The 15532-nt window shown below is 39.9% G+C and overlaps 1 protein-coding gene across 1 annotated transcript in view; it reads right to left on the bottom strand.

Annotated features, from left to right (window-relative positions):
- The window catches only part of SLCO5A1 (solute carrier organic anion transporter family member 5A1), a 74881-nt gene that overhangs the window by 10089 nt on the left and 49260 nt on the right, over positions 1–15532 (bottom strand). The window contains exons 6-8 of the mRNA XM_038129794.1: positions 12710–12908; positions 4719–4878; positions 861–1102 (exon numbers count right to left, since the gene is read on the bottom strand). Of these exons, the coding sequence (XP_037985722.1) occupies positions 861–1102; positions 4719–4878; positions 12710–12908 (601 nt within the window). The remainder of the gene's footprint in view (positions 1–860; positions 1103–4718; positions 4879–12709; positions 12909–15532) is intronic.

Consider the following 15532-nt stretch of genomic DNA (forward strand, 5'->3'; position numbering starts at 1 on the left):
AAAAACACACAAAAAGTCTGCAGTCAAAGTGATGCAGCTGTAAAATCCAACTTGTGCCACAGACCTTTGACCAATTCACAAAGCACAGTATGTGGTCTGGGGACAGCAGGTGTCACTGTCCAGGTGTGTGGGCCCCCATTTCTTGTACTGACCATTACAAAATCCTGTTGGAGATGTCCCTTATGTACATCACTATTGTGAAGTTCACTGCAGTATTGATCTTCGTTTACCTTTGCTAATTGCAATGCAAGGGCAATATTTTTTTATTACTATTATTTTACATGTGGGAAATCCAGAGACAGAACGAATTAAGTCAGAAGTCTCTGAATCATAATGGTGCTGTGCACACAATAGTTGAGGCAAGAATTCCAGCAACAGCTGAATGTGCCCAGCTCCGAGTGCCTGGCTTCAGTGTCCCAACAGTGACCCTTACAACCATTCTGCGGATTCTTTGAAAAGCAAACTGGAAGGCAAAATTCCTCAATGTGAGAAAAGGATAATTTTAAATACTAACTTTTTTTATTTGCATTTGAAAATCCAAGCCATTGCTCTAAGAAGGTAGAAAATTTTCCAGAAGTAATCATTTTCTTCCACGATGTTTTGCTTGTTTTCTCTTTATAGCACCTTTACTGCATACTTCATGTTTCCCAAAGCGGATTGTCATATTACATATTCCAAATACAAACAGATTTCACCCTATCCCTGTCGGCCCTTTCACTTTTTAAGGATACACAAGGATTCTATTCACTTTTTAAGGATACGCAAGGATTCTATTCACTTTTTAAGGATACACAAGCTTCACAGGCACTGGTGATAGCAGGCATGGCAAAAATACTTACAAAACATCACGGAGTTCTCACCTGAGTGTCACTATGACTGCTGATGGCTGGGCACATGCTGTTATAAGGGTTACAATGAAGAGAAATATGAGGAAGGGGATGAGCGTGTTGCAGGTTCGATCGCACTTCCCAGACACAGCGTAGCCGTTCTCATTCAGGTAGGTTTTGACAATCACCAGCCGGAGCTGACTGCGCTGCCCCACTGTCGGCGGAGTGATCACCTGGCGACTCTGCACACAGGCACATTCTGTGTAATTTCTGACCTGCGAGAGCAAAAAAGAACATTTCCACGTGAAAAATATGTGTAAGAAAGACATTGCAAAGAGACATCGTACAACAGTGGTACTTCTCAACTGAGAATCTTCTGCCTTGAGCATCATCACCCCAAGCACCCCAAGCAAAGTTATGTCTCCAAGTAATTTTAAAGCTGGCCAGGACTCTCTGTGATGAGGTTGCCTTTCCATTGCTTTATTTAGTCTGAGTTTTAAAAAAATCTGGAATATATTTGGGACACATTGACAAAACAATTCTGACAGGGAGGCTGCAGAAAAATATTGTTTCTATTGTACTACAAAAAATGTGAGGAAACGCTCTTCAGGCAGCAGAGAAAATGCCATATTCTGAAATTCAGCAAGCTGCTGACTTTCATATTCAGGCAGTGTCTTCTGCCATGTTAATAGAAGGCTACCTAGATCTGGCCAAAGAGCAACAAGCTGAACTTTATGCTTGAAGCTCAGGACCTTCCACCTGGATGTGGGAGCAGATCAGGCCAGGAGCAAAAATTGAGAATAAAGGGAAAGCAAAGACTGAATGAGTGAGACTGGAGGACTCACTGAGAGATCCCTGAATGGACAAAGAGAATGGAATTAAGATGAAGACACTGAATAAAGAAGCAGCATTTCACAGGCAAACAGGACTGTGATTTGAACAAGGGGAGGAAGAGCTAGATCAGTAATAGCCTTCTTTCACCTTTATGCTACTTCTGTTTTCATCTAATGTATGGCAAAGGGGTGTGCAGCAGATCAGTATACTCCAGTGCTACAGAATAAACTGGTCAGGACATACGTAATGCTATAGGAAGGAGCTTTCTGTTTCAATATTTGCATTTATCAAACCCTGTACCACACAGACACAGAAGTTACAAAATCATCTTAAGAGTGAATTTAAACACTTAGACATCAAGACATATCCAAATCATGGCAGTTTGTAAATTTTGATGTACACCTTTATATGTACCCATACCATCATGTATTTTTTCCTCACACTTTTTTCCCCCTGGGATTTAGCTAAACATCTCAATAATGTATCTATTTATCCAATATTTTACCTCCTCTTTTCAAAATGTGACTTCAGATTTTTTTTTAATTCAGACTAATAATATTCCACTACAAACATGGAAGGACTAATATTTCATTTGGATTTTCTGTAACTCCCTATTTTAGTTAAACTCTTTCAAAAAGGAGTCATTTATCTTCAAAACAGTTATGAAGTATTGATGTTATCTCTATTTTGTAATTAAGTAACTGAAACAGATCAAAGATTTCACAAACATGAGTGACTAATTTGAGACAACTGGAATCCTTTTTTTCAGAACATTTTCCATTATACCCAACCAAATATATTCTAAATGTAAATTTTCACGCCTTCAAATACAGATTTAGGCAGCCCATCTACAAGTGACACTTCTGTTTGTTGCTCATGTTCATCATCCAGAACATGAAGAATACAAGACTAATGACCAACGGGGAGAAGTTCTGTTTAACTGTCTTGCCCAACATCGCTTAGAAACAAAGCCAATGACAGATTCTGGTTTTCAAAGGCAGCACTCCACTCTAACATCACATCACCTGATTTCTTTCTACAGTACCTCATCTAAACTCTTTATTGCTTCCAAATGTAAATGCCAAACAGGAATCCTACAGAAATTAGACCTCTTTACTACACACTCTTTATCCATCACCAGCAAAACTAAGTCTGTGTATTAAATGAGACAGACATAGCATGACAGAAATATTAAGAGTATAGGAATAGATATATGCATATATATATATATATATATATATATATATATATATATATATATATAAATATATAAATATATCTAAAACAGTACACTGGTATCCTTTCCTCTTAGTTTGAACTTTTAAATGGTTAATTTTGAAAACACTCTATGTTATAAACTTAAATCCAAATTTATATATTAGCAACATTTTGTGTGTTATACAGTGGCATTAACTTACTTTTTTTTTTAAAGCACCACGCAAAAAGGATTATTTAATCAAAAAAAGTTCATTTTCCAAGCAATGTCAGCCCTATTCTTTTCACCATTAGCTACTGAGTTGAAACTTCAGGCCATGAAGCATCTTTTCTTAAATCATAAGATGCAATAGCATGTTTCATAATCTGTAGAGCATACACTCCCAGAGTATTTTCTTAATAAATAAATTAATAGTGCCAGTTTAATATCAGATGAAATGCAACAAAGACCAAGCCTGTCTCACTCCAGGAAAGCACAAATTAGATTATATAGACACTGAAATTTAACCACAGGCTCACACTGCAAGCTTTTCCAATTGATCAAAACAATTTTCTACTAAAAACCAGCAAGATAATCTAAAAAAGAAAAAAAATTAAGGGAAACTAATCTGTTCTCAGTGGCATCTACGTATGAACATGCTTTTTCAGACCACTATCCAGGTGACCTGAAAAAACACAGTGCTGGACCTACATCCTCCTGCTGCACAGACTGGCTCATGACTGCAAATCAGGAGACTGATACTTTTTAAGTAAGCTTTCTGGAAAGCACAATCAAGCCCTGAGAAAGTAAATATTTACATTACTTCTTGTCTTTCTTAATTATCCTTTTTTAAAGGACAGTTCTGTAACAGAAGAATTTAGGAGTTCATTTTTTAAAGAAACTAATATGACCATAATGCTCTGTTGATGCTTAAGTCACATTCTACTTTTCAAGTGTCTTCTTGTGCCCATGGTTTGGTTTTACCAGTAGGATGTCCTTCTCCAGTTCAGCATACCTAGAATGCTAGGCTGTAACAAGCAATGTATTTCCAAGAAAGAAAGTGGATTATTAACATCTTTTAAGTTCTTGTTACTTGAGTTTGATGACAACCTTCATTTGACCTGGAAGAGGTTTAGAAAAAGGCCGTGGGACTGATAGAACTGTTTTGCAAGAGCAGACTACATGGGCAGTCTTTACCTAGCCAGGCAAACCACAGACCTATCAGTGCACTGGTGCAAGTGCAAGAGCTACTTTGGCAAAATGAGGCTGACACAAACACCAATGACTTTAAACAAATCCTAACTAAATTTAAACACAAGTTTAAAACACTTCCAACTGCCTGAAGAGTAAGTTCTTCCTTCTGTTCAGAAAGGGAGTCACAAAAAGCCCCAAACTGCTCTAAAAGGTAAGACTGAGCTTGAAGAAAGACAGTTTGACATGGCTGCCTATGTTGGCAGCAAGCTGAGTTAGATGACACTGACCCAAGGCACCTTCTCCAAGCCCTGCAGGATCAGCAGGCATGCAGGTCACTGACAACAAGGTCTTTGGGGTCTGTACAGGAAACACCAGCCCTTCCTATCCCATGGCATTTGCACTCACTCAGCTAGGGGATTCACTTAGTACAAGTGAACTTGTGCCTCAAATTGGTGTGTAACTAAAGGAAGTGGGCTGGCACCATGCAGTAACAGCATTGCCAGTCTTTAAAATCATGGAAAGGCTCAGAGATGGACAAGCTACCTGCAGAGAACTTCTCTGAAGCTCAGAGGAGGGATGCTTGAGCTAGGAATAGAGAAGTCTTTGATCTGCACAGGTCCCAAGGGGCTACTCAGGGGTTGTGTGTGGGTGGTGGGTGAAGCACTTACCCCTGTGCTGTGGTTTCCACCACTGATGCAGCCAGCTAGGCAAGGATTAAAATATGTTATTCCATCTGATCCACAGACAGGCTCGTACTCATGAATCTTACATCCACAGTTAACATTACAGCTTCCAGTCAGATTCCTGTGGGCCATGGCAAGAGTGGGACTGAAGAAAGGAAAAAGAACATGCTAGTAGAGCACACACAGATATCCATATTCTCCTGTACAGAGGGAGCAAACATCCTACTCACTAACTCTGGAACTGAGAGTTGATTATTAGATAAAGACTGTGTTAGCTCTAGGTTATGTATATGACTTAAACAATATAGAACACCCTGGTCATCCTTGCCATCAACTAAAAACACAATAAAAGAAACAATACCAAAGTTTAAAATTTCTATCATATTTGGCTAGGTGTGTTTTTCCCTGTTTTTTTTTCCCTCTATGAAGTAAGACACCACTGTTTCATACATCTATTCTAAGCTTCAGTAATTTCTTTTTGATTACTAATGAAAGATTCAGTGACAAGAACTAATAGGCATCTTTTCCTTCATACCAACAGCTGTTCAGAAAACAATGCTTGTATGACTTAAGTATTACAAATATGTGAAATTTGCAGGAAGCTCTCTAGATCTGGAAGACTGCTGTGCTTTTACTAAATGTTTGTAAATGAATAACCACTCTGCTTCCCTAGACCATTCCCCAATATGTGGCCAAAGCCTAAATCCCTTATGGATTTGGACGTATTTCAAATGCTTCTTTCCCATCCTTGAGTGAAGATAGCTTAAAACACCTGCACCTACATGGCTCCCTAACACTACACAAATCTATGCTTGGTCTTTGAGAGCTCTGGCTCTCAAAATGCAAACAGTAGCTTACTTCACTTCAGCACTCCTCGAGAATTGGTAGCCATACTAATGTCTGAGAATTACACTGGAATGCACAACCACTCCACACTGGGCACTACAGTGTAATACCGAATTAACTGCTCTGTCTTGTTTGCTCTTTCTCTCAGTACTGCTCAATAGCCACTGCTGTTTAAAACTACCCCAAGTACCTCTGCTCTTGAGCAGATCAGTAGATATCCAGGGAATTTCAGCACCTCCTCAGCCAGGCAGGAGCTGAACGGAATCTGGATTGGGTTTGTGGCTGCATCCCCGAGATCCTGCACACATGCTCACAGACTGCCATGGCTGCCGTCACAAGGGCTGCTGTTGGCTTGTCCTCATGTCTCTGATGTGTGGGCAAGGCCAGTGTGAAGATAAACAACCAGCAGCAGACTTACTGCATCCCAACTGCCCCAGGGACCACAAGGAACATTCTTCTGTTCCCGTCTTCTACCCCTGGCTAGAGCAGAGGCTTGGCTCAGGAGCCATTCTGCACACAGCAACTCTCACCCATGCTGTGTGTCACCTCACCTCCTGTCGTTAGTGGCACTCAGTGGCATGACTGCTGCTCAGAGCATTCCACTTCACTGGTTTTCTTGTATTTATACACCACTATTTGCTTTTGCTGAATATGCTTGTCTTCCCAGCTGTGCACTTCTGCAGACAATTAAATATTACTAAGTAGCTTTCAAATATTTATTGACTGTCTACTGATCACACAAATCAGGTTCACAAATTTAGCTCTTGGAGCTACTTTACACTTTATGGTCTAGCTGGATGCCAACCAAAGCCTTTCTGAGTGTTTTGTTTCTTGCTCTATAAACAAACAGGGTACACTTTTAGAAACAAGTTGCAGCTTGAGCAGGAAGTCGAATATCCAGGACTGGTAGTGGTTCTGTCACCTTCTCAGCTATCAGCTGAAATTTGTCATATTGTATCCTGCTGGATTTCAGTGAGCAGTATGCAGCAACACATCATATAGCAACGGGCAGTTTTTTCCATTAATGTCTCGACAGAACTTTTTCTCCAATGGAAAAAACACCAAATCATCAAAACATTCCTTGGGAACATACAAATTTCAGCAGCATAGTGACAAAAGCTTTCCACACCAACAGAAAAGGCAACCTTTTTGGAATTTTGTGAAATCCTAGTCAGCCTGCTGAGCTGGATGTCCCAGATGCCTGAATATTCGGCATAAGACTCCACAACCTGCCTGGGAGACCCTTGTACTGTGCTTCTGTTGACAACAGGGCTTTGCCACACTGCGCAGGACCAGGTCCAGGGACACCCCAGACTGCCACGAAAGGCAAATCTCTGGTTCCACTCTCCAACCTCTCTCACCCTGCAGCACAAATTCTTCTGATCTCTTATCCCTCTACCACCTAAAACTCTTCTCAGGAACAGATGGGTAGGGCTGTTTCACAGGCAGGAGAACCCTGTCTTGCTCTGCTTACATAGCTAACTCACTTCAGCTGCACTGCTGAACATTACCATGACACAGAGGTAAGGAAATCAGCTTTAAAAAAATGGTGAGTGAAATCAGGTATGCGAGAAACGAGAAGCATTAAACGAGAAGCATTAATTGAACTGAGACCACTGTGATAATTTAATCTCAGGCACATTTTTTTGTTTGCCCCAGAAGAGGACTTAAGTTTACAGATACACGAAACAAATATGCTCAAATTAATAACAAGTTACTGCAAGCTCTGTCTCTCCAGCTTTCACCACCTTTTGTCCTCAGTGTATCACTATAAGGCTTATTCGGGGAATTTCTTTTTGTTGCTTAGAGCAAATACCTTGCAAACAGAGAGCTTTGCACACAAAATCATCTATTAACTTCATTCCCAAAACTTCATTATCAGACAGTTGTAAGAGGCTCATGCTTTCATCTTCATTACCTTCACTCTTCACTCACTGTTCACTCCTCTTTCAGTGGTGGGAAACAAATGAAAGATGAAGGAGTTTCAGATGCTGGGGAAATGAAATCTCTACTAACATGTGTCTGTATAACCCCATTTTCATCATATGGGATCAACCACAGAGCACATACTACAACAGATTTCTTGAACACTTCTTTCAGGAAGGAATCACTTTTTTTTGAAGGTATGCATTTTTCTGGAAGTAGGCTGAATCAAAGCACTCTACTAATCCTGACTTCTGGCCCTGGAAGGCTGCCTACTCTCCACAAAGGAAAACAAAGCTTTTATCCCTGAATTACAGCACAACACATCAGATTTACCTGCAGCAGCCATTACGAGCAGGTTCTTAGGGAAATTGCACCAAAGCTAGTACGTGCTGCTCATGAGCTGATCTGTGGGAAAAGCAGTCTAGTCTCAATGCAGCAGCTGCTGCAGAAACATGGGATGTCTGAGAAAGAGCTACTCTGCTTGTTTCAGCAGGTGCAGATAGTGCCAACTTGCAACACTGCTGCACCTGAGCTGCCAAGGACACCAGTCACGCAAAAGCACACAAACAGAAACCAGCCCCAAATGACAGCACTTCCTGAACTATTCTTTCAATTACAAAAATGCTGCTCCTTCCATTACTAAGATTCAACTGTAAGTTTGCTAAACATGTGCTGGGACAAAACCCAGAGCCCCATCTGCCAAATTGCACTTGTTCACTTCTCAGGGAGACTGTTCTGTGTCTCCATGACACAATGCTAATAAAGCTGATAAAGAGAAGACCTTTATTAGATGTGATTAACAATGTAAAGGACTCTAGTTTCCAACATTTTTTTCTAAGTCATGTTTTTTTCTCGAACTATTACTCCAGGGAAGGTTTGTGACATAGGAGTAAAGTGAGAAAAGGGAAAATATAAAATGAGACTTATTGCCTGAGTTTTTTGAGCTGTGACCTGTTAATTCACATACTCAGGCTTGGACCGAAACATGACTGTACTGGCAGTCAATAAACATATATTGGGTTAAAAAAAGTGGACCCTCTTCCCACAAAGTATGCAATTTAAATGAAATGCTGTTTAAAAAAAAAAAAAGTAAGTGAAACTATATTTTGGTAACATCTAAACAAATAATTGACTTTGCACATGGTTTTATTGATATCATTGTACTAACCTAGAGGACCGAGGAAATATAAAGGGAAGGAGATAACCTCACCACATAGTTTCTATAATCTTAATATTGGGCTATATGATAAAAAGGATTATCTTAATTTTGATAGCAGTATTTTTGGTTTGGTATTGAAAGACATTCTGGGTGGCAGAGATCTGCAGTCTCCTTGTTGGCAAGCAGCTGGAATTGCAGCAATGATGCAATTTTTGTGTTGCTGTCAAACAAGGGACCCTCTCACTGTGTTAGCTGGACTCCTTCTTTGTGGTTATTGTTCTGATCCAATTAGTCACTGCTTTCAAGTTAAGGGATACCACTGGCTGATTGGACTGAAATAGATACAAGAATAACAGAAACACACACTGTTGATACAAGAGGGAGAATATAAGTATTTTTAATGTGAAATACCTCAGTAAGCCCATTGCACACTTTAACTAAACTTTACTTGAACCAAAACAACACAAAGCAATCAAAAAGAGTTGATGTTGATTCATGACATATCAGAAATGTGAGAGATGGAACTGAACTAATCCAGGAATCTGTCACTATGAGTAAGCTCAGCATGGAGGCTGTTTTAGCTGCCTTATACGATACAATACATGCAAGAGAGACAGATCTGAAAAAAACCAAAGCAGCTGATCTCTGCTAGTTCCCTTTTGTTCAGTACTGGTGAGGCCACACCTGCAGTGCTGGGTTCAGTTCTGGGCTCCTCGGTAAAAGACAGACATTGATGTACCAGAGAGAGACCAGCAAAGTCCACTAAGATGATGAAAGGACTGGAGCATCTCTCTTCTGAGGAAAAGCTGAGAGAGCTGAGACTGTTCAGCCTGGAAAAGGCTCAGGGGGATTTCATCAATGCCTGTAAATATGTGAAGGGATAATACAAAGGAGACAGAGCCAGGCTCTTTTCAGTGGTGCCCAGTGCCAGGATCAGAGGCAATGGGCACACACTGGAACACAGGAGGTTCCCTACAAACACCAGGAAACAGTTTTCACTGTGAAGGTGACTGGATGGTGACACAGGTTGCGCAGGGAGGCTGTGGAGCTTCCCTCCTTAGAAATACATAAAAGCCATCTGGACTCTTGTCCAGACCACTCACTCATTCAGGACTTCCCACCTGGATGCTGTTATGGAGCTAGAGAAGGGATGCCATATTGTGGTTTGACATAAGGCTCCTTACACTGCAATTCAAACATCTAACACATCCCCAGAACAAGGCTGGGGCACAGAGCAATAGGTTCTAAAATGCTGAAATGTGTAATACAGAGGTGCCCTTGTTCTTCCTGAGAACAGAAATGCTGATGACATGCCAGCAACAGCAAAACTGCTTGTGTCCAACATAAAACAGCAGAAAATCCTTTCAAAAAATTCTAATCTGTGCATGCCTCCAGGTCCCATCCACTTCTTTGCAGCTGCTACAGTTAGAAAAATACTGTTACAAAACATACTGAATTATGAAATGTCACTGCCTACTTTTCTGAGTACTGGTATGCACATAACTTCTATGTTAACTGAAACCTAGTTCACCCCTCTCCTTTGTGGTGGTTTAGGGCTCAGTTCACCAAAGAAAAAACTGCATGCTTAAATGTATAAAAAACAAACAGTAGAAATGAACATATTTGTCCAGAAATCATCCTGCAGGGTATGTCTACACCACCCAATGCATCTGAGATCTCTGGGTTGGTGCCGGTGCAGGTAGGTCAGATATCAGGCCTGACACTGCCATGTCAGGGTAGAGCATCATGCAATACATTTATCCCAAACCAGGCAGCTCTGCTGCTTTTCCTATCCAATCTCGCCCGTTGAACTGGCTTTGACATCCCTAGGCTGCACTACAGTCGAAGTAGAGAACGAAGTGTGTGTTTTATTAAATTCAAAATGAAAGCAGGCTTTTTTAATTCCATGGCCAACGACATTCTCTGAGGGCTGAGTTAAAGAGCTGTCTATTAAGTAAGTGATTTGAAAGTATCAAATGATTGATCATGAGAATTAAGAGAATGCTTACATATCAGATAGTCAAGATTAATTTATGTGTAGTGCTGCATTTTTTACTATCATTTTGATAATAAATGTGGACTTTATCTCTGCATTAAAAAAATCTAGCTGAACCATGCTTTGTAACATGCTGGTAATTCTCAATTTCTGATGACATTACAGTCAATATGATTTTTATAATGATTTCAAAGAGTTTATATACATCAATAAGCTGTGAGAATTTTGCAATTACTATTTCTCACCTCTTTTCTCAATAAGAACAATTACATGAATGTGGAAGGAAGTCATGTACTGCAGATTTGCACAAGAGCTGTGAATTGAGCTTATCTCAATTGAAGCTATGTATCTACTGCCAACGTTATTACTTACTAAAAAGCATTAAATACTCTAACAAATCCAGCATGAAGGCTATGAGTTACATGACAATAGCACACCTTGTCTTCAGTTTAGAAATAGATTTAAATCAAATGGGACTTCTCCAAACACAAAGGTACAGGCTTCTCATTAATCAGGCAGGGACATTCTGACTTGCCACACAGATCAATTAATTCCTATCTGAAATTTATGTTTTCATTCCTATTAATTTTCATCATCTATACCCACAGGCTGTCACAAACATTAACAGCAGGTGGACAATCAAAGCATTCCACCCCCTTCCCATCCCTCTTCTCTCCTTCTCCAGCCCACTAAACTCAGATGAGGGTATATCACCATGCCACTTCCTTCTACTGACAGCCCCTCAGCAGCAAGCTTTAACTCTAGGTCTTAGGAACACAAAGGAGTAACAGCTTTTCATCAGCTCTTGACTTTCAGCTGCTGGTTTTCTTTGCTCTAGCATTAAGGTTTGACAGCAGTGTAGGAACACCCAGCAACAAGCAATGCAAAACATTCTCTGTGTAAACAGCGCCTATTTTCTTCCTCCCTTGCTTCCCATTTTACCTCTTTGTTTTTCACTTGCTATCCCTCTGCCCCACTGTATTTTTTCTCCATTTCACAATCTCTTTTCCTGCTCCACACTCTACATTCTCTTCAAAATATTAGGAGTCCAGAGCTGAGCGCTAAAAGCAAATATACAAATGGATCTGATACCCAGCACCTGGTCATAATTAAAAGGCAGACATGCCTCAGATGTAAAAGCAAAGTGAAAAACATTGCTTCAGATGGGTTCACACTCTCAAACACTTAGTCTGTTCCTGTGTTTAACCTACACGAAGAATGCAATTTTGAGGAAAATCTCATGTAAAAAGTAAGAAAGAAAACAAAAGCTCATGATCAAGCTTCTACAGCATCCCTTTGCAGTGAAAATATCTCAACTTTTTTTTTTTTTTTTTACCACACTGCCTTGCCTCCAAATATCCTTTTCTTTTTTCATGCCCTTCCATGCACTTCTTAATGCCACAGCCTAAATTCCTCACTCCTCACTCCCAAGTCCTTCCTACATCCACACCTTCTTCCTCATTGCAGTCCTCTTCACTCTCTCTATAACTTTAGGGAATATGGTAGAATTGCTGTCTTGATGATGATCCAGGAAGCAATGGAGGGCATTCACACAACAAGTAAGGCATTCAGAAGCAATGCACACCACTAATGTCAATAGCACATGCCCAAGTGATTCCTCTCAAACATGGACTGTAGACCTAAAATACTATCAAGGTGATAATTAATAAACCCATTCAGAAAAATTCTTCATAATCCACTTAGTTTTTTCACAGCTTTTCATGAGCCGAAAACATTTTTAAACACTGAGTAAATTCTAAGTAATCTACAGACAACACAATTCTTATTTTTCTGCACCACTGAAGGCCATTCTAATGCACTTTCTCACCCCTCAAAAAGCTGAGTTACTACATAAACTGCATTATCAACCCGATGTAAAAAAACAAGGGCCACACACTAACAGCATGTGTTTATATCACAATACTCACTAAATTCTCATTTGAACATGTGGCTTCCTCAGCACATCAGCTATCAGCATTTTTTACATTTCTAGAACAGGCTTATTGGAAAAAGCTGGTTTTGCCAGAGATAATCATCCAAGATACTTACCCAGTTGTGTAAGGTATATTTATTCCCCCTAGATTAATGCTTTCACATCCAACAATGAAGAGTGTTGAAAAGCACAGCAGAGACACACCACTGCAGATCATAGCCAACTTTGCAGACTCTCTTGCACCAAGTTTCAGCTTTTTTATAATGTAGCCACCTAAGACAATACCAACACCAGCACTTGGGACAATAATCACACCTGCCAGGAAGAAGTTCAAACAGCATTAAAACAGGACCTACAGAAATGGTATAAAACATAAATATTGGTTTAATTCCGTAATTAGATGACTGCAAATGCTGCACTAAGGTCTCCATTGTCTGATTCTCTGCTAGCAAACTGAGTCATACTTTTCAAACCTCTGGAGTGTTGTCAAAGAATTTATAAAAGCCTCCTTATCATATTAGCAGCGGCCAAAGCACTACAAGAGAACTATTGTACTTACAAGCAGAAACATGGTTTTGTATTTATTTTAGAATGGGGAGAAGGGCTACATATAGGTCCAGTTTAACCACTGAAATTGGAAGAAATCCAGATTTGGACACAAATCTTCCTCCTTCTATTCTCATGATGAATTCCAGCAAAGCACAAGCGCTAACCTCAAGTAGGACCCTGGAATCCTGCCCACCTGGGAGTCCACACCCAAGCCTGGCTGCAAATTCTGCCTTCTGGATACTTTACTCAAGCTGAATAGCACTTTCCCAAGCAACTTGCATCAGGACAAGAGGAAATGGCCTCAAGCTGGGCCAGGGGAGGTTCAGGTTGGACACTAGAAAGAGTGGTTAACCACTGGCATAGGCTGCTCAGGGAGGTCATGAAGTCACCATTCCTGGAGGTGCTCAAGAAATGACCAGAAATGGCACTTGGTGTTTATTGATATGGTGGTGTTTGGTCAAAGCTTGGACTTGATAATCTTGGAGGTCTTTTCCAACCTTGAGTCTATGATTCCATGATTCCCACCTCAGCATTCCAATTCATATCTCCACAGATATGTGGAGTGCAAACTGATCAAACACAATTTAAAAAAATAAGATAATAAAATTAGGGTAAGTATAAGACATAAAGACATGCCTATGAAACCTCTGCTGCTGTGGTCATAAGGTTCAGCAACATATCACCAGGTTGTCCCCACTTGTCAGGTCCTGAGGTGGTGGTAAAGTCAGCAAATGTCTTGCACTGTTCTTCCCTTGTCTTTTGCTTCTCACTGACAGGTGAGAAGGTCTTTAATTAAAGGCTTTGCCAATAAAGATGCATTCCACATAGACATGGAATTTGAACTACTTTGAACTACTACTACTTGGCAGCTGCATTTACAGAGATGTTAAACTTCATAATCCAAACTGTCAGAGATGCTGGTCTCTTAAAGAAGCCAGTAAGACTATCACTTGCAAATACCTTTACAATAATTGCAAAGTATACTCATTCTCTGCTAATATGTCCAAAGGTGAAAGGGACATTATATTTATCAAAATGTTGAGATTGTGAAAGCAAGAAAAGAGGGGGAAACAGCTTAATTATCCTGCCATCACCAATGACATTACAGAACAAATTATCATTTCAGCAGGAAGATTAAGACAATAAGTCTTAATCACAGAATCAAAACCAGTCTTTCTTCCAAGAGCAGAAATTAAATGTAGAAGCTGCACAAGTTCAAGACATGAAATTTGGAACACAGTGTTTTTTGATGATGATAAATGCCAGGGTTGTTTTAAAACTGAAAGAAATTGGGACTTAATTAAAGAATTGCTGCTTAGAAGACAAAAAAATTGCCAGTAAAATCTTTACATGAAGCATTCAGAAAGCACATGTACTCAGTTGGCAATGTGCGTATTAAGCATAGATGTAAAAGGTAAATAACATGTAAATTCTCCTTTTACTAACCAGAAAATTTGTGAACTTGTCATGTCTTTTACTTTATTAGCCAGTAGCAATCTAATACAGAATTTCCAAGTTTCCCTTTCCCATCCTTCCTACAAAAAATATAAGATTAACAACTGTTGACTCCAATGCTAAGTTTAAGGGCTGGGATTGTAGAAGCAATGCTCACTTGTCCTTGTTGCACATCCAGCCTGATATACTTAATCATCGTCTTCATTTTAATAGTCTTTATCAAGTAATTTATTAACAGGGGAAAAACAGATGTTAATAACTTCACACTTTAGGCAAGGTCACACTAGTTTGACCTCTGTTAATGTACTGGCTGTTGAGTATTTTTTCTGGCAAGAATGTTTCTGGTTTATCTTGAGAATGAAGTTAGTTATGGTGCAGCCATCCCATCAAGACTCATTACAGAAAATCTCCTGTGTGTGTAGCTACTCTAAGCTTCAGAGAGCACCACAGCCCCATGAGTCAATGCTTCCTCCTAATATGCAGAACACAGGGATTTCATGCCCTGAAGAAAATATCATCCCACAAACTCTCAAATAAAAAGCAACACATGGTGCTTCTCTGACTTTTCCCCTCCCCACTCTAAAAATTCCTTGCATTTCTTCCAGCCACTGCAAGTGACAAATTCTTCCCATGTGAGGTCTATGTGCCTTCCTTCTTTCTTCTGCTACTTTTTGTCCTTTTTTGACAAATACCCCTGGGCAGCTTCACCCCATACTTCACCTGTGTCCCTACAATTCACTCCACTCCATCATTCCTAGGGCACAGTGTCTAGAAATATGAGGGGAAAAAAGAACTAACCTGCCCAGCAATCAGCAGTTATTTTATATGAGAAGCACTATGGAGAATTTTAAAAGATTATTACAAAGACAAATGTCTTTGACACAACTAGAAGAGAAGGAAACTCATCCGCATGACACAGGCCCTGATTCTGCACA

This window comes from Motacilla alba, chromosome 2, assembly GCF_015832195.1.
Source record: "Motacilla alba alba isolate MOTALB_02 chromosome 2, Motacilla_alba_V1.0_pri, whole genome shotgun sequence".
Lineage (NCBI taxonomy): Eukaryota > Metazoa > Chordata > Aves > Passeriformes > Motacillidae > Motacilla > Motacilla alba.